This window comes from Protomyctophum parallelum, assembly GCF_964188405.1.
Source record: "Protomyctophum parallelum genome assembly, chromosome: 20".
NCBI lineage: Eukaryota > Metazoa > Chordata > Actinopteri > Myctophiformes > Myctophidae > Protomyctophum > Protomyctophum parallelum.
In genome coordinates, this window is record NC_139718.1 from 34,445,330 (window position 1) to 34,469,145 (window position 23,816).

Genomic DNA, 23,816 nt, shown 5'->3' on the forward strand with positions numbered 1-23,816 from the left:
CACGGCTGGTTAGACTAAACGGTCATACAACACAAATCTTGTGTTGCGGTAAGAAATATTTCGTGACGGAGGTCTGCGGCCAGCTCATAAGAGTTATATTTAAAAAAATCACACCTGTGTGAAGTGAGGGGCGCTTTACCAACCCTTATCATCTTACAACATTGCGATATCATAACATAACATAACATCATATGTCAATTTGCTCAGTGACAGACAAAACAAACAATAACTCTGTTCATTGTTAATGGCATTTAATGTTTGTGTTAGTGACAAAACAAACATTAAACTCTGTCCATTGTCAATGGCGTTTTTAATGTTTGTCTAGACAAGACAAACCTGTATATAGGAGGGGCTAGCGCCCCTCAAAAACTAGAGGGCAGATGAAAAGAGGGATATGTACTCGTGATCCATAAAAATGGGCCCAAAATGGGTGCCCAGTCATCGTTTGTCTGCTATTTTCTGCAAATACTTTCCCCACAACACAAAACTGAAAAGTCCCTAGTGTAGAGCCCTGAGGGACTCCAGTCCACCATATAGGGTTAAAGTGGTTAAAGTGCATCCCGTCACAGACCCACCCACACACACACACACACACACACACACACACACATCATCCCTTCCTCCTCACTCACCACCAGCTCGGAGAAGCGTGCGTTCAGTTCCTCCTCCGGGGGCATGGGGGCGCTGAACTCCAGCAGCTGCAGCGGCACGCTGCTGTCCTTCAGGTTGATCTCCAGCGGCTCGCTGCCACCGAAGCAGCACAGGAAGCCCAGGCCGGCCCGCGTCCGCTTCCTGGGCGGCATGGCGATGGTGGCCGAGAGAGACGACGATGATGACGATGGAGGAGGAGGAGGAGGAGGAGGAGGAGGAGGAAGGCAGTGGCGCTTGGCGGCTCTCCGGGCCGGGCGCTGCTGTGCGGTCTATTGAAGGCCGCAGGGAGGGTGGAGGGGTGGGGAGGGAGGGGGGGTGGGGAGGGGCGGGGGGGAGGGGGGGGGGGGTAGAAGGGACGGGGAGGGGGGAGTGGAGGGGAGGGGATGTCAAGGCTATCTAGGGGGCATGATCTGGAAGAGAGAAAAACAAAAACAACAAAAAGAGAGGAGGTTAGGAAGCACGTTGAAATGCTTTAATAGAACTCGATATGTCGGCGCTTGTCGGGTCTGCAAACCCTGTATGTCCGAAGTTGAATGTGTTCAACTTCCAATGGATCTTTAGTCACTAGCTCTGGGTTATAATTCATTGGTTCAGTATTTATAAAATCCACAGCACTGATTGTCACTTTTATTTCTAAGTTGTAGATCGACAAGATAACTATTATGTGACCCGTTGTGAGCTTGTAGAAGGGCTATTTTTGCAGCTTTTGTTCGATGCCGTCGTAATGACAAAGTAGAGCGAATTCATTCTTCAAGTACAACAGCATGGTTTCTGCCTTACAGCATGAATCCAGGATTCAAACTAATATAGCAAAGGTGGCAGATCTACAAGCTCGAAATGCGGCGCGTTTCGTGTGACATTTATGAACAAAATGGCAAAAGTTAGAAAATGGAGATAAGAGGTTTCTGCCCGACGGCAACGATAAAACTTGCCACAGGCCGGGCGGGCGCCTGTACTTGGGGGCCCCCCTCAACATAAACGTCTGTGCTGTCCGGGTAAAAACTTTTTTCTTTACACTTAAAGAGTTCAGTTAACACTAAGGGTTTTTACTGTGTGGTATCGGACACCGTATCCGAGCCTCTTTCAGTGGGTGACAAAGAGCCCTCTTGTCTGCTGTGGTACAATGGTGCCTGCGCCGTGAGTCTGCACCCAACAGTGGTGACCCAATGCTATGCTAACTGCTCCAATGGAGTGGCACTAACGTGTGGGTGTGTGTGTGCGTGCGTGCGTGCGTGAGCGAGCGAGCGAGCGTGCATGTGGACAGTGAGAAGAATGACAGTCCACTACAATGAAGGGAGAGGTTTAAATGGGAGGAGGATTTCCTCAACACTGTGGAAAGGATATGGGTGGTCGCTACAGTATGCATAACTACTCTCTATTATGTCTGCAACGCACACACATCGTCACACGCACGCCGCACACACAAAATGCGCATGCTTAAAACCTCTTGTGCCAGCAACCTCCTTCAATTTGTGAATGAATGGCCCTTGCATAAAAAGTGTCAATAGAGCGAGCGCACACACACACACACACACACACACACACACACACACACACACACACACACACACACACACACACACACACACACACACACACACACACACACACACACACACACACACACACACACACACACACACACACACACACACACACACACACACACACACACACACACACACACACACACACACACACACACAATTATAAAGCTATTTACTCCCATGAAAAATATATGCAGCTCTGGCAAAGACAACAGTAAAAACCAGAGACCTACAACAGCAAATAAGAGAAGAGATTCATCCCACAGTCTACAGTTGACCTCCCACTTTGAAATAATGTACAGCCATCGCTGCCGAGGATTACGATTAAGGCGGTCTCAGACTCCGAAACGACAGCGAGGAAAACGTAAACAGGTCGAGGGGAAAATTCGGACAGACACCTCGCACCCGTTTTGTTTAATCGTGGCAGTCGGAGATTCAGCTTGATGTGAATCCTCTAGTGCTCATTTTATCCAGTCGGAACTCTGAACCTCTTCTGTGAAGCGCTCTGGACCGCCCTTCATGTATGAAGTGTCATTCAATCAAGACATGATTGATTGATTGATTGATTGATTGATTGAAGAGTCAGTGTACGAATGTCCTTGAGGGGGTTCCAGGGGGTCCCCAAATAAAATAATAGTTAGACCCTTATGTGGAAAATAAATGTAACCAAATGGGTCTCTAACTCAGACTCTCAGAGTGTCAGAGAGTGTACAAATGTTACATTTGTTACAAATGTTACAAATGTTACAAATGTTACATTTGTTACAAATGTTACATTTGTTACAAATGTTACATTTGTACACTCTGGGAGTTAAATGAACCTTCGGGATTTCACAGTGCAATATAGCCCCTCGACCCCTCAAGCTCGCTCCAGCACAAGTGGTTCTGCGTAGGAGTTCTCAACATGCGTCTAAAAATAGCCCAGGACGGTTAAATTCTTTATGAATGCGCTGGGCCCTTGACAGAAGCTCAGATGGATGGGTGGGAGGGGGGCAAAAAGGGAAAACACCAGATTTCCATTTTGCCTTTCGGTCTACTGCTCCGATGGTTTTTCTTTCCGCCTGCTTTGAAGGCGCCCTAAAAGTCTGGAGCTAGAGGGAGCGCAGGGGCTGTGGCAAATGGATGGCAGCGGCATGCATTAAATAGAGAACAAGCACATGTTGTAGTGATTGGGAGGTTTTTGTGAATATTACATGCTCCATGACGTTTTAATGCTGTATACTAACGAAGGAAGCTTTGAATAATGCACACAGCCCTGAATAGTGGCTGTTTGCAGGCTGTTGCATCAGCACATTGGATGGCAGCTCTGTGTGTGTGTGTGTGTGTGTGTGTGTGTGTGTGTGTGTGTGTGTGTGTGTGTGTGTGTGTGTGTACAGTCATGCATGTTGCTTGCATGTGATCCTGCACCTGTGTGCCTTAACAGCACAAATACAAAGCACTGTGCAAAGCCATGGTTGTGACAACAAGGCCCGTGCGATGTTAGACAACAAAGGTGTGACATTCCGACCACCATAGAAATGACAAGTGCTGTCGTGTCGACATTGTACCCAATGTCACACACACACACACACACACACACACACACACACACACACACACACACACAAAATGAATGTGCCCACCTCACCAAAGCCACTGTTGTTTCGACAGAGGCAGAATCTGAAGCTGTCAGGTGGAAGTCTGCATAAGGGGTTTCTCTTCGGCTTTAACGTAACTATCAAACAACCACACAGATTGGACCAGGCAGACGTCGCATGCATGTTTGTTAAGCCAAATCTGCACAGTCGGGCATAGAAGAGTCCATCATGGTTCGCTGAATCGCTACGTCAGCTTATAGCCTGTGGCTCTACAAATGTGTTGAGCTGGGGGCAAAAAAAAATGCATTTTGCATTCAACAACAAGATCGACATTCGACAGTATCAAAACTGTATAGATTTACGCATACATTTCTACACTCTTACAGCACTTAACCCATTATGGGCGGGAACCCCTTTTGGTGTTTTAAACATTATGTTATAATTTAGCTATTGAAAAATAGCAGATCTAAGCTCGTAGCGTGCCACTCGAGCTTGACAAGAAAAAGGTTGGAGAACCAGTGGAATGGAGACACTCCTGTTCATCCAACTATACATGCACCAAGTCTCTGTACGTCTGTGATCCACATAACTCGAGAACCGTTCGCCCCACCGACTTCAAATTCGACACACTCGTTCCACCCCACCACAGGGAGTGCAGTGTCGAGTCGGTCGGACTCACGGTTGTCCAGAACCGTCTCAAAAAGGGGCTCTGGACCAGGCCTCTGCCCAGAGTCCACATATGGAGCTGGCCTGTTCTGCCCTCACAACACTACATTTGGGTATGCCTGACACAGAACTCCATAAGCTGGCCTGTTCCGACATCCCAACGCTCCATATTTGGTCATGGCTGACACAGAACTCCATAAATATATATAGGAATATAGGAACACAGAGAGACACATACAGAAATGCAATCATTCCAAATAGGGAATTAAGGCCCCACGGGCACATCTCTAGTGTGGATAAACTCAGGATAACACATTCCGCATGTACTTTTGGTAGACAAACCAACGTAGGTTCTTTCAGGTTTTTATCACCTGGGGAAAACCATGACACGGTACTTTCTGAATGGTTTCTTCTTTTTTTTTTTTAATTAGGACAAGTTCCAGCAGCGTAAGGAGGAGGAGCCCGTGACAAGCCATTACGGTAATAGAGTGTGTTTCTGTTGCATGTTGTGGACAGCTGGATGAGCCCAGCGAAAGAGAAGAGAGGCCGCTCGACAGGGGATTCAGCACGATAACATCCTGAAACTCCTATCTTAAGTGTGTGTGCGCGCGTGGGTGGGTGTGTGACTGTGTGTGTGCGTGTCCATCTCCACTCTCCCACAGAGCCCCACGTGCGGCTGGTCCTCACTCAGCAGCAACATTCCTGCTGGCTCGCTGCCAGCCCATACCCAGGAAAAGTAGGCCAAGTGATCCACACACACACACACACACACACACACGTCAATGTTTTAGTATGGCCCTTTGCCATATTTTAAGCCCTAAAGCCTGAGTTATAGTTAGTTACATCACATTGCAGAGCTTGAAGGTCTGATGTCTTCGGTCGGTGCAACATAACTCATTATAGATCGGCATAACCCCAACCCCTAAATGCCTAATCCCTATTAGACGTGAGATTTTGTTTTTCTCCAATCTGATTTTGAAAATTGTACAATTTGGCCCTTGTAAATCATCACAGACAGACACACACACACACACACACACACACACACACACACACACACACACACACGATTGATTTTTGCAGAACAGTTTCTGTCACACAAATGCGATAGCCAAATTGACTCTTAGAGTATGTATGAATAGAGACGGCACACGGAGGAAACCCTGAGGCGAAATGGACATAGTGGCAGAATTTGGTATTACAGCGCTGGGCGTTTCAGTGCAATGATAGTCAACGGCCAGCGCATTCATGAGTTTGGCCCAATCAATCCCAGAACGCACTCTGTTCCTACCCGGAAGGAGGAGTGAAATCGCTTCATGCGCTTTTGAGCAACTTAATGCAAGTGGATGGGAGGAGAAATCCGGTGCCGTCTCTATTCATATCTTAAGAATTGACTCTGTCCATCACCGCAAGCCTTGTGTTGCCAGATTTTGCGAGCTAAAAAAAGCAACCATGTCTATAAAAACAAGGCCAAAAGAAGCAATTAGGCCATTTGAAAATAGCTGATCTACAAGCTCCCAGCCCGTCACAGCAGAACGCATTAAGCTTGAAGGTCAAAAACTAATCTTGAGAAAAAGCTTGTATAGAACAAAAACTAATCTGGGAGAAAAAAAAAATGTGAAAAATGTGGAATATTTTAACAACACAGATATTGTATGGAGCAGTCTCCTTGGCACACAATCAATTATTTTCAAAAGGGAGTCTGCGGATAAATATATATATTTTTTTGGGGGGGGGGTGTTCCTCACGTTTCAGAACCACAACTACACTTTAAAACTTTAAAATAGAAAACCTAATAATATTTAGAAGCGTTTTGAGGAATGTGCTTATAGAACCACCCCCCCCCCCCCCCCCCCACCGTCTGTCACCAACATCTGTCATCGTTCCCACACAGCATCCATCTCAAAGTTACACGGATGCCCTCTCACTCCTCTCACTCCTCTCACTCCTCTCACTCCTCTCCCTCTCGCTATTCTATCGCTTTTACTACATTTTGTTTCCCCGGCGTCTTGTTATCTATTCTCTTTGTGGCGTCACGTGCGTGGGTGGGTAACTTGCCGTCACATCTCCCTGGCTCGTCGTGACTTAGCCGAGTGTGTGCGTGCACAAACACACAAACGTTAGCCTACATTTCCCTCTGCCAGTGACTGTGACAGACATTAGAGTGACATTGAATGTGACAGGAGGGGAACCCCAGCATCTTTGGGGAACAGGTAACTCTAGTATGAACAATTTATACATAATCTTTCTGCAACATTTTGTGTGTGTGTGTGTGTGTGTGTGTGTGTGTGTGTGTGTGTGTGTGTGTGTGTGTGTGTGTGTGTGTGCGTGTGCGCAAATGACAAAAGCTTGGGGAGGTATACATAAAAAAGACAGGGATTTTTCATCCCCCTCTGAGCCATTTTTTCCCCACACGCATGCCTGCAGATGATAAACGGCCAGTTTATATGCACTTGAAGGAACAACTAAATAAAAATGCGTTAGTGCTGCTTCATGGCATTAACACTGCTCAAATGCATGCGTGCGCATGTGCACATGCATGCGCTCTACAAACATGCACAGTATAGAACACATCGGTCTACTCATTTTTCATGCACAGACGCACCAGCATGATGATGTACTGTGCGTATAGACACATGCATGCACAAGCATAAGTACTACGGTGTACCTGCACATTCTAACGCACATACTTGTGAGGATATTTTAGGACAGCGATTTTATGAATGTCATTTTGTCATTTTCATCCGTAAGCGGAAACATAGCTGATCTATACAAGCTACAAGTGGAGGTTATAGAGCAGCTATATTTCGGTGCAAACGCTGGTGCGCGCACGCATGCACAGACGCACGCACGCGAGCCACTCGGCTGTTTGACGCAGCCGAGCAGAGAGAGAGAGACATGGTGAGAGAGAGAGAGAGAGAGAGAGAGAGAGAGAGAGAGAGAGAGAGAGAGAGAGAGAGAGAGAGAGAGAGAGAGAGAGAGAGAGAGAGAGAGAGAGAGAGAGAGATGCTACTGCCACTTCCCATTCAGCTCACTAGCTCATCCCCATTGCAGGGAAATAGGTCAGTGGAGGAGGAAGAAACTACAGGGAGGAGGAGACAGTGAGGAGAGATAGCCTGCTGCACATGAGAGAGAGAGAAAGATCAAGAGAGAGATGGAAAGAGGAAGAGAGAGAGAGAGAGAGAGAGTGTTTGTGTGTGTCACTGTGTATACTGTATTTGTGTGCAGATCAGGCTCTCAAACATCTGTGCCTGTATAATTTCCATTCTCTCCACAACACATCTGTCACACACTGCTTTTTTGTGCATCACACACAAGCAAGCGTGCACGCGCGCACACACACACACACACACACACACACACACACACACACACACAAAGAAGGAAAAAATGAACGGTGCATCACACTCTCTCTCCTTTCTTATAGTATCTTTTGTTTCTGCTCTCGGCACATTGCAGTGTAGCTACTGCCCATAGACTGTAAAAAATATGGACAAAGCGTTCCCCGGGTCTAACATGAACGTAAAATGAAGCCTGTAATCATATGCTAATTCCTGATGTAAGTCGCCATCTTTGGTACCAGCTGGCCATTGGCTGGCTCCGTTTTGTATACCAGCTGGTCATTGGCTGCCCAGACAACGAGGCGGGACTTCCCCCCTTCTTCTCCGTTGGTTTTTATTTTGACTCGAGTGGGAGGGGAATCCCGATCATAGACTGTAATGGTAGCCACGCCCCTCAGAACATACGCGATGGTTTTTTTTCTTTATGGTCATTTTTTTAATTAATGGGACCATAATTTTCCAAAAAGAATATTATGACATTAGAAATGAGACTTTAAACTAGTGACTGGAAGAAGAAAGTATTCATGACCATGTTTATTAAGGTAATACAGTCTAGGTGAAGTTGGGCCAAAATACATGGGCCTCTATGGAGCTATGGGGCTTTTTGGGTCCGGTCCAGCGCCACAACAGGCCATTATATGAACTACCGATTTCAATGAGGCTTCACGAAATATCTGGCTGACTGCCCCCCTGCTACTGCCGCACACTGTTACATAATATACGGTTGGATCCGGAACGCGAGTTACCGGATCCAACATCGAGGAACCGGAATCGGTTCCATCACATTTTGGAACCGTTTCCGGAATCCAGTTTGGTTTCATCACACTGTCAGAGCTGGTGTGTGTGTGGACTCCAAGTCTGCTGTGCAATTCAAGTCAATTACTATTAGTGCCTGGTACTCGGGGGGGGGGGGGGGGGGGGGGGGGGGTATGCGTTTCATCAGCCGCAGCATCAGAGGACGGCTGCCACAGGCAGAGAACACGGAAACGGAGAGGAAAGGTATTGTGTAAGCATCATTACAGCATATGTGCGTGTGTGTGTGTGTGTGTGTGTGTGTGTGTGTGTGTGTGTGTGTGTGTGTGTGTGTGCGTGTGTACGAGTGAAAAAGATTGAGTGTATAAGCGAGCTCTCTGTTCACCAGTGTCACAACAATGACAACATACAATATATCTAATAAATTACATGTGCGTAGGGATCACTTTCCATGCATTCTATTCATGTCGGCCAATTGACAACCTGACACCACAACACAAGCGTTTGGGGAGCCACTGCCCCAGACATGCCCTTTCCCCAGGTACCCCCCCCCCCCACACACACACACACATACACACACACCCTACTGTCAGTCTGTCTGTCTGTCCAGTGACTAATGGCCTGCCCTGTACCCTCCAATTCTTATTTTCTCAAACCCGCTGGCTCTCATCCAAATCGCCAGGGGCCTTAAGTTAGCGCGCCATTGAAAACTCATTCTCCCATGCCCCCCTCCCCCCTCTTCCTCAACCCTCCCCCCCTCTCTCTCTCTTTGGCCCACCCACAGTCACTGGATGCAGGCCTTGGGGAAACCTTGTAGGCATCAGTCATTTCCCCCCCGTTAGGTCAAAGGGCCACACTGCGGAGCTAATCGGTTACATTAGCAAAGAAGCACTCCGCAGGGGGGGGGGGGGGGGGGGGGGTCCCCCCCCCCCCCCACACACACACACACTGTTACAGTCCATCAGAGCTCACGGTGATGAGCTCATGGTTTTTACACATGCATCCATCGCTTCTTCATTTAAAAAAAAAGGGACTTTGCCGCATGGGTGGCCGATTTGTTCTGAAATCAATCCATCCTAGATCAATAAACTTCTCCACCTTAATGACAGCCTTTTCAATGGCACTGGTTGATATGCGTTAATGATTTGAATCATCATTTCAATTTGAATATGATGATATGAAACTGCACTACGTACAGTAACGTTCCTCTTCTAGCCCTGATTTGAACCCGGGCGGTTTGCCGTTCCTGTGCAGCTCAAGCCATGTCTGAGAGCCCAGAATGGGTCGATGACAGAGAAGACATTTCCTCCTCCACTGGGACCTTGGTGTCACTGAACGCTGACTCAACAACTTCCAAAATTCATGAAAAAAAGAAGAAAAAAAAGATGTACAATAAGGGTTCAAATGAACGTTAAGTGTGTACAGTACAGTGCAGTGTGTACAGTACACAGTATTACCAGAACAAACACAGCAAAGAGCTGATAACACACAGTGGTGGAGTACAACCCCAACCCTACAATTTGGGGGTATTTTTGTTTGTTTACTTGAGTGTTTCCATTTTATATATATATATATATATATATATATATATATATATATACATATATACCGTAGACAGTTATAGAATGACACATCATTAACTGTCAGGTGAAACAAGCGCTGTAACGAATAGCCAGAGTACTTCTCCCACCACTGAACACTTGTGACTTACATTCTTGAGAAGTGACATCACAATCTATTTCGATGTCGAAGCCCAGTAGTGGAGTGGTGGATTACAGAATGCAGACTCAAATGAGCAGACCTCCACAGCGGAGGGAGTGAATGGGCTGGCAGTAGTTCACACTACATTTGCATGCGATGCATTCCTGCATCGATGCATTTTTCGAAAAGTGCTGCACACATTCTGCTAGGGATTTCACATTGGGAAGGCCAGCCAGGAACCCTGGACAATGGGCCAGAGGATCTGGGCTGGGACCAATCCTGGTGGGCCCTAGCTTGTGGCCAACTAACGCAGGCCTAGACCAGGGGGTTCCCTACCTTTTTCATGCCAAGGACCCCCAGATACTGTAGCCACATAACCTCTGGCTGCCCGGTGCGCCTATTGCAAAATACAACATCATGTCTTAGGCTGAATATCGTTGCTGTCGGGCAGAAACCTCCTATCCCTATCTTCTAACGTTTCGTGTTTTTTCGTAAATGAATGCCCTACCTGATCATACTACAGTGACACACAAAGTATCAAAAGTACTTTGTGTAGCCCTCTTTTCAAATTGTGCACCCTGGGGGCAATGGCTTTCTCTTTGAGAACACTTATTTATTTCAAGGACGCCCGGTTTGTTCTGCATAAGGACCACAGACCGTAACGTAACCGTAACTAAGAGAGTGCACGGATGGAACAGACCTATGAGAGTATATTTGGTTCCTAGCTGGGACCCCTGGACCCTCAAGGACGCCTTGGGGTCAAACTAGAGACAAACGTCTGCCCCTCACATTATGGCTGGTGCACATCTGATTAATGGCACAGTGGCTATTTTTAGCTGTGCACCGCATTGGTTTGTCTCAGACTTCCCTGACGATGACTGACAAGAGACGACAAGAGAATTGTGAGACCCAGAAATAGAATCTACTCCACTTTTACTGCGTGGCTCCTATAGGGGCGAGCTGGCTGGAAGAGGGTCTGTGTGTCTGTCCGCTGCTAAACTCGCAAACCAGCCGATCTGAGATCGGCAAATGTTTTATACTTTTAAAAAGGTAACGTTTTAAGACGTTTAATTCTATACTGGAGTTGAGTTGAAAACCATCGCTGTGAAAGAAGACACATTTTCACTATTTTTCTAAAATAGCAGATCTACAAGCTCGTAGCGCCGTGCTATGAGCTTGTATCTGATATTTGCTTGATTTACAGTAAGCTGAAAAGGTAGGATAATATAATTCATGTATATACAGTATGTATATATATAAATATATTGAAAATGTATTTCCTTTAGAGGATAGCCCCTAGTTTTAGAGGGGGTCCTCGGGTACAACACAATGAATACAGTACATAGACAAAACAATACATTAAACATGTCGACAGACGACACAGAACAATACACTTACATCAACAAACATAGATGCTCTCCAAACCACTCAAACACTACATCAAGACAGAAGCGACTGCACAATGTCAATGTTAAATCATTTATTTTTCAATTTTATGTTCATTTCTAGGCATTGCTTCGGGACAATTCTCACTCGCCCATTATCCCCATTTCAACGTGTTAGACCCCTAACACATTGAAATGGTTGGGGAGATGGATTGCTGAGGTGGAGCGTCAGTCACACCTACCATCAGCTCGCAGTACTTGCCGCACAACTGTCGCAAGCCAAGCCGTGCTGCTCATGGATCAAACCCATGACCTTGTGGTCCAAAAAAAAGCGAGTGCTCAGCTCACACACAGAGTAAGCAAACTCCTATAAATAAAATGTTATGCAAAGTGTATATGGGTGCCATCATGGCCTAATTCTACGTACGTACTGCAAGTACACATTGACACCTCCAATGACTGACACCAGATAGAACTATAACGGACTTCATGCAATGCAAATCAGCCAGCGATACATTGGGTATAGATCACGGGAACGCATGCAGTCTCGCAGGCACACGCGTCTGTGCATGTGCAGACACGAGCATGCAAAATGACAAAAAAGGCCGTGGGAACGGCGTCCCCGGTTTAAAACATGTAACATGCATGAGGACGTGTTGAAACATGACCTTTTAATTCTCATAGCAACATCACAGGCTCCGAAGCCTGATTTATACCGATTTATAGCGGCAAGCCGGCGTCGAAAATGCCTAAAAGAGCAGATCTACAAACTCGTAACGCGCTCCATGGACCATCATTGTGAGCTTGTAGATGAGCTGTTTTAGGTGCGCGATGCGGCATGCAAACCAAGTATAAAACAAGGTGTATAAGGCTTGCCCTGAATGGCCTCGACCTCCACCCATGCACACTCCCTAAGGTTTGGTGGAGAATGCTGATAAGGCCTGCCTGTCTGTCTGTCTGTCCATCTTGTCTGTCTTGTCTGTCCTTGCACAGACATGCCTACGTGCATCTTCCAGGAGGATAATGAAGAACGGAAACCCACCCCTCCTCTCTTCCTTCCCTTCATCCCTCATTCCCTGTGGTGCAAAGTAACACACGCTACACTTAATCTGAGGTAATTTGACCTCCTTTATATACTTTATACTCCACAACATCTTAGTGTACTTAGTACTATATTGCACTAGTACATTTCGATTCCAATACTTTTTTATGCGTATTACTCAAGTCAAATGTTTCAACGCAGGAGACAGTCACAGGTGCTTCAACACACATTAAGTAAAAAGGTCCTTCGTCCACACCACTGTTGATTCCTCGGCTTTCACGTTCTACCCGCGACCGCCTCCCTTCTCACTCCCTGTGATCAGATAACGACAGTGCGAGGGAAAATAATCCACGGGAATTATCTCTCCTCTCCATCTCTCCACGGCTTTTCCTTCAACTGGGATCATTCATGACTCTTTCAGTGAATAAAGACTCCTATATAGAACATGGACGTGTGTGTATAGAGTTTGTTGCCGAGTTGTACGTGCATTGTTGATTTAACCCTTTGTGTCCCTATTTTGGCTATTGTTTTTCAAACAAGAGCAGATCTACAAGCTCACCCCACATTGCACCACGACACAAAGAGTACATTTTTTCTTGTAGATTGGCTACATGTATTTAGTTTTTCTTTTTTGTGGAACGGTGAAATACATACTGCGAGGAAGTTCAAAGAAAACATGAACATTTTAGGCTACGTAGATAATGTCTAACAGTGAAGTGATTCTCAAAGTGGGCTTGATATTAAAATGGTTGAGAATCACTGCTATAAAAAAAAAGAAACCATCTCTTATGGGGCAGGCATGCAGCAGTTCAAACCCCCCCCCCCCCCTGTGTCGAGGAGGAAACCCATGACGCCGGGTCACTGTTTGGGGCAAAACATGACACACATCAGGAAACGGCTCCGTGAGTGTAATGGATACTTCTGATGTATTATAACCTGACACAATGGAAGCGCCAGCATTCCTCAAAAGTGCTTTTGGAGTTTCTACTAGTAACTGTATATACAAGACGTGGACAATAGAATGGGAACATTGTAAAGGGGGTGTGTGGGGGGGGTGGGGGGGTTCCTCAAAGTGCCCCCCTCCCCTCTCAGCAAAATCATATCGTTGCTGTCGGGCAGAAACCTCCTATCTCCTAATATGACAAGTATCAGATCTACAAGCTCAAAATGTTGCACAAAGGGTTGGGGGGGGGGGGGTCCCTTTCTGGCACAACATATTTTCCGATGGGGGTCCGTGGGTCAAACGCATTTGAAGGTGGGGGTCCTCGGCATGAGAAAGGCTACAAGACCAATCACAGGGAGATAATTAAACATGCGGGGAGAAATGCATGACTCAAAATACCTCAATTTATATAGACCACAGCCACAATTATTATTAATTACTTTAATAGGCTGTGGTTATTGCTATTGCTTAAATATTTCCAGACTCTCCCAAAGGCTAAATGCAATCACACTTACTGTAGAGAGAGCTGGTTATTTTTCATTTTCTGTTTGTTTATAAACAGCTTTCGGAAGGAGGGGGGGCAAAGCTGCTTGAAGGTTCTACACACTGCGAAATCCCCAGTGATCATTTAACTCAGTGAGTGGTCTATAAACAGACTATTTACAGGGCAATGTGGTTCAGTTTGTACACTCTCAGAGCACCGTTATGTTGCCATGTCCGCTTTTTATATGCAACTCCGGGCTTATTATGATGTAAAGTCGCTTATTTGGGCTTATATACAGTATACTGTATATATATCTGCTATTTGAACACAGCGCGATCTACAAGCTCACAACACATCCCGCAACGCAACAGAAATATTGTAAGGGCACTGGCACAAAATATTTTCAGATGTGGGTCCGTAAAGAAATACATTGGCTATAATCATTTGAGGGTCCCTGACTTGAAAACATGTGGGAACCACTGCTCTAAAACGTTTAAAAGTTTGACTGACCTGCCCAAAGTCGCTTACGTTGGGCTTGTTTTCACATACAGTACAGTATACACCTGGTTGCTTGTTTCTCTTGCAAAACCTGGCAACGGCATCTCAGAGTTAAATGAAACACTAAGGTTTATACAGTGTACCGTTAGCTATATGGCTCTGAGGGAAAAAACTAAAACAAAAACAGGACAGGCAGATGTTTGTCCAATATCGTTCCCGCCTGTCAACTATTCTTTTTGCCCCTGAAGGAACAATTGCCATGCAAGCTGACGATGCTGGCGATGGCTATGATTAGAGTGCTTTAACCATCAGTCAATTTTGTTGGAGAAAACATTGCGAGAAGCCACTCTCCACACCAGTGCTTTACACATTTTTCCATGTCAAGGACCCCCAATTTGACATTCATTAGCCCACTGACCCCCATGTTTACAGCTCTAGCAGTGATTCTCAACCCGTTGAATTTTTTTAAAAGCCCCAGTTTGGCTTTTAAGAAGCCCCAGTTTGACATGCATTAGTCTACAGACCCCCCCCCCCCCCCCTTTTAATGGCATTTCTATCTCTGGGACCCCAGTTTATATTGTAAAATCAATGTTAATTTAACTCCCTATCAGGTCCATTTGGTTCCATTTGTACACTCTCAAGCGTTAGATCCATAAGGGTCCATTTGGTTCCTAACTATCATTTAGCAGGGGACCCCCTGGAACTCCCTCAAGGACCCACTTTGAGAACCACTGCTTTAACCATCAGTCTATTTTGCTCGAGAAAACATTGCGAGAAGCCACTAGCTCTCCACACAACCAAATACATGGCATTTGGATGTCTTTCAATAACACCCCCTTGAGGGCCAACATTTTAGAATTCACCAAGGCCTTATTGGCTCCTAGCCCCTTTCAACAACCAAACATATTTATAGCGTATATATGTGCTGTTGTGTTAACAGGAGCTATAGGGCATACTATACTAACCCTCCTCACCCATAAAGAGGAAATATCTTTGACTGAAAAAAAGATTTCCATTTCATTCCCCCCGGGATGTCATTAATCGACATTTCATTTAGTTTGATTGGTTAAAAAAAAAGGAGCCATTTCCTGATCTGGTGAGGAAGACTCGTAACGGCAGACACCACATGAGGAGACTGGGGTTTGTTTACGAGCCTGAGCTATTGGAACTGCCTTTCTTATTAATGTGGCAATGGCCTTTGATGAAAACAAACACTACAGCAGAGCAGAGCAGTGGCCCTAGATATCGTCTCGCTGTCGGGTGTGGAAACCTCATGTCCAAAGACTCAAAAACAATTATTTTTCACAAGTTTACAGCATCAAAGTATAGCAGATCGACATGCTCAAAGTGTGTTTGCTTCATGCCGCGCTTCGAGCTTGTAGATCTGCAACGTTTGATACTTTCTTCTGTGTGACGCTGTAGTATGATCAAGTAGGGCATTCATTTACAAAAAACTAAAACACAAAAAGTCAAGAATATGGAGATAAGAGGTTTCTGCCCGACAGCAACGATCCACTGTAGCACCAAGCCAGGCAGCCACAGAGCTGCCATCTACTCTAAACATGTCGGACTCCTTCGCAGAAGCCACTGACCACAGGCTATACGCTGGATGTACACAAGCCAAAATATGTTCATTTGAAGTAACTTGTCTTAAACCCTACTTTACATACTTAGTTGTACATCAAATAGTGAAAACAGCCTCTTCGCCGAATGTTCACCTATTATATGGCTAGACCAGAATAGGTTTGCTGGGGGTTCATGTGGTCGAGTTGTGCTATGTTTAAGTTATCTACCGTCTGTAGGCGGAGAAGAAACCTTGGAGCCATTCCAGGGCGAGGAAGAGAAGAACGATAATCCTATGGAGGGGAGACGGAGAGGGAGCTCTCCCTTTTTGGTCAGACATGTCTTTCCAATATTTTATTCTCAAGGGCCCGCACAGCAGCCATCTCCAACCTCTCAGACACTTGTACAGCCTCACAGCAGCCATTTATAGAACCTTGGTCCTCCTCACGGCAGACAGAGGATATTAACACATTTGGCACCGTAATCGCCTTTGTTTTGACGCCTCCCGGTCCAAACGCTGAGATCGCCTTTGGACGCCTATTTTAAAATCAATTGATTACGGTTCACAACTATGTCCTGTACGCTCATAACACTCCGGTAGCGCTGCGATGAAAGCAAACGTGGGGGAAAAAACGGAAATATAAATTCCGCTGGCTTATGCCGTCCATGGAGAATCGTAATATCTCGGATTGTTCTTTTTGGCTCATTTCTCTAAACGATATGATCCTCTGGTACAAAATGTATGTTTTGGGTGAATTAAATTACATTTGCGAGACGTGTTAAATAGCGATAATTCACTTCCTGATTCTCGCCCCATTAAAAGACTGGATGGCGCAGGGGGAGGCAGTTTAGAGACAATGATTTATTTTGAGGGTATACCTACCCTAGGGGACACGGGAGCACACAGAAAGGCCCTGATGACGCGGAGGATGGAACGCTGGTTTCTTTCTAAATTGGCCCAAAAATAAATCTATCTATCAGGAGACCAAAAGGAGAGGTAAAAGTATTTTTCCATCCATTTTTGTACATGTTATACGTGTTCGTATTCGTTGTGTACATTTGCTAAGCCATGTTGATGAATTGAATACATAATAGGACCACAATGTAAACAAGTCCCAGCTGGACTTAGGTCTTTTTTGTGTTATCCTCTTAGCTTTAATGTCTCACTGTACCACAGGTGTGTCGTTTACATTTCTGCCTAATGAAGTAATCAATCAATCAAAGGGAAGAGACAGGAAGGAATTAGGAGCAGCGAGAAGCGGGCATCACCAGAGGTCTCAGCACTGACCCACTTCTCTGTAGTGGCATAGTCACCCCCATCAGCCCCATGCCAAATAGGCCGGATCACTGGGATATCTCTGCTATTAAACCATTCTGACCTGAGATCAGATTCATACGAGGTTTCCGCCGGACACACACTGGTCCTGATGAACCCATTCTGACCTGAGATCAGATTCATATGAGGTTTCCACTGGACACACACTGGTCTGATTAACCCATTCTGACCTTAGATCAGATTCTAAAAATGTCAGTCGTTCTTCGATTATTCAAAAATAGCAGACCTACAAGCTCGTATCGCGCCACTCGGTGGCGCGATATGAGCTTGTAGATCTGCTATTTTTCAATAGCTAAAGCATAACATGATGCTAACACCAAAATGGGTGCCCGTTCAGAATGGGTTAATACTGGGAATGAAAAGAAAGGCAGGACGGGCCTTGCATTCCACGGGCCCCGACATTCCCACATATTACCAGGGCCTCGACACATGCAACCCAATACTTGGCGTCCCCCATCCCGCGCCGACCCAAAGTGCTACCCTGCCGCGTCAAATTGTTTTCTTATTCATATGGAGGAACGGACCGCACTGGTGTGACGAGTCCAAAGTCCAAGTAAAAAGGACATGTTATTATAAGTGGAAAAAAAAAAAAAAAAGATAAATTCTTGGCACGAGTGCAGCTGTGGAGCTGGTTTCCATGAACCTCAGGAGAATAATAATAATAATAATAATAATTAAAAAAAAAGACGCTGGACTTCCCAGAGACTCGCATGTTCCTCAAACACCCATGAGTATCTCTAGTTTGGAGGGCCCACATTATTCTTGACGGGTGTCGTCACTGAAACAGACTTGAGAACGGCCGTCCCATCGGGGCGGTGACAGGGTTATGATGACCAACCTTGAACGTACCAAATTAAACCAAAACATTGACCCAACAGCTAACGGCCGATCACTTAGGGTTTCCATAAGGGGTTTCAGACGCCAATAACAACAACACTATAGCTGGTCAGCTCGGCTATTATTACAGCATGTCCATTTTGTCAGCTTGCTTTGATATGACCCATGTAGCACGACAGTATTTTGTGGGGGGCCTTTGATCGTTTCCGGCCAACTCTGTGAAAGCAGACACAATTTGCCAATGCAAAGAGGTCAGATGGGTGGGTTTCAGAGCAATGTTTTTCTAATGATGATCGATCAGTCGATTGTGTTTTCGGCTTGGTTCTAAAGGAAAACATAGCATACTTAACGTTACCTACCTCCTAAGTATTACGTTTTAAAGAAAAAAGTACCATGACATTTTATGTCCCTTTAAGTTAAAATCTTAGTGTTTGGCAGTTATTTGAGGCCCACTTGCAATATCCTCACTCACAGATTGGGAATGGCTGCGTTAAGTCAGTGACCAACAGCCTCTCAGAGCCAATCTCCTTCCATGTCAATAATAGCCAATGCCGGTCAGTAATAGCCATGGACAGGGGCACTGTACGTAGGTCAGTAATAGCCATGGGACAGGGGCACTGTACGTAGGTCAGTAATAGCCATGGGACAGGGGGCTGGGCACTTTACGTAGGGCATTGTGTGGCTTGTGCCATATCTTGGTTGGGGTGAAAGGTCAACAGCTGCAGAGTAGAGAACATGGTCCCGGGGCTTGTGGTAATGTCTGGAATGTACGCCAGACAGTAATAGCAGCGCAAACACGGGCAGCCGTCTGTGGTGACCAGCTTTTTTTTTTTTTTATATATATAGCCTGCAGTAAAGCTGTGCAGTGAATTGAGACACTATGCAGGGTGGGCACATCCTTACACATCATAAGCCCCCCAAAAGTGTGTCACTGGCACAAACACAATAGCTGCCCTTTGACACAAAATCTGCACGCACGCACAAACACTTTTATATTACTATACTTGCATTATACGTCTGTCATTATCAACCCTAATGCCGAATATAGCAATATCCATCTACAAGCTAACAACGCTGAGCTTGTCAATTATTTATGGTTAAATCAGGCTTAACTCCCTCAACCTAACGATTAAATGCCTAGCCCTAAACCTAACGTGAAGCTTGTCCTAATAACTCTGCACATTTTAACCAGAAAACAATCATTTATCTTGACCAGGAAAATGGTCCTCACAATGTCTATGTCAATCTTCTCAAATCACACACACACGAGAGAGAGAGAGAGAGCGAGAGAGAGAGAGAGAGAGAGAGAGAGAGAGAGAGAGAGAGAGAGAGAGAGAGAGAGAGAGAGAGAGATAGAGAGAGAGAGATAGAGAGAGAGAGACAGAGAGAGAGACAGAGAGAGAGAGGACTTCCAGTAAAGAATACAAAGATGAACAGCAGTGATTCATGTGTATTTCTCTTATGGACCAGCGGTTCTCAAACTTTTTTTTATAGCCAACGTACCCAGGACCCCAGTTTGAGAACAACTAGAGCAGTCAGCGTATTGTAAATGAATACAACATGAAAACAGTCTCATACGAGAGATCTGGATACACGATGTTTAAGCAGCTTTGATAGGAGAGATCTGGACACTTGATGTTTAAGCAGCTTTCATCTCAAAAAGATGTACTCTCTCCCTCTCCTCAACATGAGCAGGTTGGAGCCGTCACAGACAAAGAGCAGTTTGCCGTTCACCAACTCTCTCTCCCGTGCGGCCCCACTAATCCGGAAGAGTGGAGTTCATGCATCCATAATGGACGATAAAATATGAAAAGCTCTGAGAGAGCTGACTGCAGCAGTGTGTGTGTGTGTGTGTGTGGTCCTCTTCTTCAGTAATGCCCTCTCAACACGCTTAGCAATTCTGTAATTTCACTCAGCTCACCCAATGGCCTCACGTGAGTGCATAAGGATTTCCAGCAAACACAGAAGTTCTGTAAGCCTTTCACGTCACAGACATGTTAGGGTATCGTCTCGTTCACATTGCACACAAAAAATAAAAAAATAAAACAAATGCTCAAAAACATTACATGCAAGCATTCATTCAAACAACAGATCGGTGAATTAGAACCATCATGATGCAGGAATGAGATTGATGTTTTTACATTTCCGTTTCTTAGCTACTTGAAGATCCTGGCCTCAGCGTAAAAAAGAAAGAAAAAGACAATTGACCTTTGGCTAAGGTCAAAGCAGGCATCCCTAACTGATTTCACAGGTGGAAATGTGGAGGGTTTTGAGTGTGAACTTGCACCGCTGTGCTTTCAACAAGCTACAGGGATTTACGGTCCAGGCTGAGATCTCTTGGCCAAGATGCGTTAGTCTTCCACTGGGGTTAAAGGAGACGATTCATTATTCTCCACATAAGTAACTGCGGGGGTCGGGTGAGGGTTTATGTTGGTGTGAGGCTGAGGCAGGGCATCGGGTTTGCGGTTTTGAGGGAGAGTGGCACACTATAGTGGAAGACTATGAATAGAGGTGCTCTGATCAATTGGTCACCGATTGGTGATCTTAAATTTAGACCATTTAAATTGTATGACGGGGACCGTTTTGATGTGGGTCTCTTGACTTAAAATAATTTTGGAAATATTCAAATTTCAAAGGGAAGATCTGTTTCGGTCCCAATATTCCTGATCGGAGCGCCTCTACCATAGAATCTGTGGTTCTCAAAGTGGGGTCCAGGTACCTTCGGGTTCCTTGAGGGGGTCTGTAACTCTGAGAGCACACTCAAGGGTTACGGCTGGTGCTTCTTGAAACGAAGGCTTTTGAGAACCATGCTCACTGTGCTCAGTGCTATAGAAAAATGATACCAATCATTTGCTCCCCTAGAGAGAGAGAGTAAAGGCTCCAATATGCTGTAAAGAGTTAGATGGACGTCAGCCCTGCATTCCGGTCACAGGAAACAAGTACTAGATAGTTCAAATGTTCCATTCTGGGCGGAGCAGATGCTGGAGGAGACGTACAGCATGTGGTATGCCTGGCTGCCAGACCATTACTTATACCATTTCTGACCTGAGATCAGATTCAAAAAATTCTTCTACATCCTGACAGTTTTCTGAAAAAGCTATGTTTCTATGTCAGTCGTTCTTCGATTTTTCAAAATAGCAGACCTACAAGCTCGTAGCGCGCCACTCGGTGGCGCGCTATGAGCTTGTAGATCTGCTATTTTTCAATAGCAGATCTGCCCAAAATGGGTTCCTGCCCAAAATGGGTTATACCAAAAGGATTGAGCGATTCAGTAACATGCTTTGTCAGCCCACATCTTGGGAGCAGAAATAGTATGCCCCCATCATACAAGACACTGTCCATCCTTCCTCAATTCCTAAAATTCAAAACTCCCCCAGTCGCTACATGGGTCCCAAACCCACTTTAAACTCTATTCCTCCAACCCGTGACATGCAGTCTATCCTAAATGCTCTGCGTACCAAACGCCACCACCAGGCAGTTCCAAAGCCCGGCAAACAACTACAAACGGGCACCGCTCGCTTGACACTAGCGATCCCAAACTCTCCCACCAATGTCCAGAGGAGTGCCCGCTGAGTGGCTCATATACAGTAACGCATTGAAAGGTGCGCCGTCAGCAGCAATGAAGGGAGAGCACTTCACTTCACGCTTCACACACCAGCCTAGCTCTGCTGCTAACCGTTTATTCTGTTTTAAAGGATATTCTTGGGGGGCTTTATGTCTTTATTGATAGGTAGACAGTGTGACAGGAAATGGGGAGAGAGATGGACACACACACACACACACACACACACACACACATGCAGCAAAGGTCGTCGGGGTCGGGACTCGAACCCCCAACATGCTGTCAGGCTGCATTACCAGCCTACGTAGGTGACCGGAACGCTAGGCCGGCCCCAGGGCACTGCTACCGTTTGACCTATAAAGCTATACATCTCCTGAAAATGCAGGATTTCGATTTCCCTGCAGGTTTTATTCACTGATTAGCCTTGCTAATTCTACTGCTTTGCTACTGAAAAGAAGGGTCCAGCAGAGGAACTCTATCTATTCAGGGAATCTGAATAGAAAGGACATATAACACCTTGGCAAATGCCCCCCTTTCTCACCGACAGTGTTCTGTTCCTGTGACAATCTACTGAATGTCCTGCCAATGGCAGTTCTCAAACGGCACTGTATTAGAAGAAAATAAAATCACACCCGTGTGAAATGAGGGGCACTCTTGTCATCGTACATCATCTCATTCTGGCCAATCAGAATTTGCATCCGAACCGCCGTCCTCAATGTTTGTATTTACACAAATACTAAAAATTGTCCATTCATTGACAATGGGATTGTCTGTTTGTGTAGGGACAAGATTGCACACACACACACACACACACACCTGGACATAGGAGGGGCTATCGCCCCTAAAAGAAAACCCCAAAAACCAAATAGAAGTCCTAAAAACACTGCCCTCCTCCCAGTGAGTCCCAATCACAACAAGGCACAGAATGTGGAAGCGTTCTCCCACGCTGAGCTTTCTACTGAGCGTGTGTGCCGATGTTTGTTTGATTGGCCACGGCGGTCTGTGATTCGTGACTGGATCGAGCAGTGGGACGTCGTGACGTAGTGAGAGAAGTGTCGAGCTGATTTTTTACACTCGACAAAACTGGCACCCCCGTCGTGTTGGCGAGTGGTGCTAACGGTGCAGCTATTGGTGCACTCACTGTTGCCAGGTTTGAGAGAGAAATAAGTAACCAGGTCTATGAAAACAAGCCCAAAATAATTAAGCGACTATAGGCCACACGAGCGCTTTAAAGCTATATGCATTGGATATTTGAAAATAGACAAGCATTGGTCTGCCATTAAAAAAAATATATATATATATATATATATGTGAAAAAAGTGACAAACATTTTAACAAAATGTGTTTAAAAACAGTGTTTTTTCCACACACCGCAACTACCAATATTTACAAGCAACTTTACAGGAGTACAAGCCCAAAAGTCGCTTATAATAAGCAGACCTGGCAACACTGGACCGGGGGTTTGGTCTAATGGGTGTCAGTCAGTGTGGAGATCAAGTGTCTTCTGCTTACCGGCTTCAGTTCAGACCCGACCGCTCTGGAGATGGGTTGTGCCCGCCCGGGACGTGCCACTTTCACTGGAAGTTACAGAAATGCTGGGTGCCTCCCCCCCCCCCCCCCCTCCTCCTCCCGCCCTGGCCCGCAGCAAAACGCAACAGAGTATACGGTTCTCAGAGCATTCTTCTATTCTCGTCTATTCCTAATTTCCTCCCCTGGGTGGAGTCGGAGTTTCGGTGGTAGAATAATCCCCGTTGGCATTGCCGCGTACATACAGATGTGTGCACACGCCGGCAAAAAGACTGCTGCACTCTCCGCTTCTCCCTCTCTCTCTCTCTCTCTCTCTCTCTCTCTCTCTCTGGGCTACTGAGCGGAGGATCTGGATTTCAGCTGACTGCGCTGTGAGCTGAGCTGTTGACATAGCGCCCCCTCC

General features: G+C 45.8%; 1 protein-coding gene across 1 annotated transcript in view; it reads right to left on the reverse strand.

Annotated features, from left to right (window-relative positions):
- daam2 (dishevelled associated activator of morphogenesis 2) overlaps positions 1-23,816 on the reverse strand; it is a 139,691-nt gene that overhangs the window by 82,293 nt on the left and 33,582 nt on the right. Inside the window, 1 exon segment of the mRNA XM_083792351.1 lies at positions 633-1,061. Coding sequence (XP_083648477.1) covers positions 633-803 — 171 coding nt within the window. The 5' untranslated portion in view covers positions 804-1,061.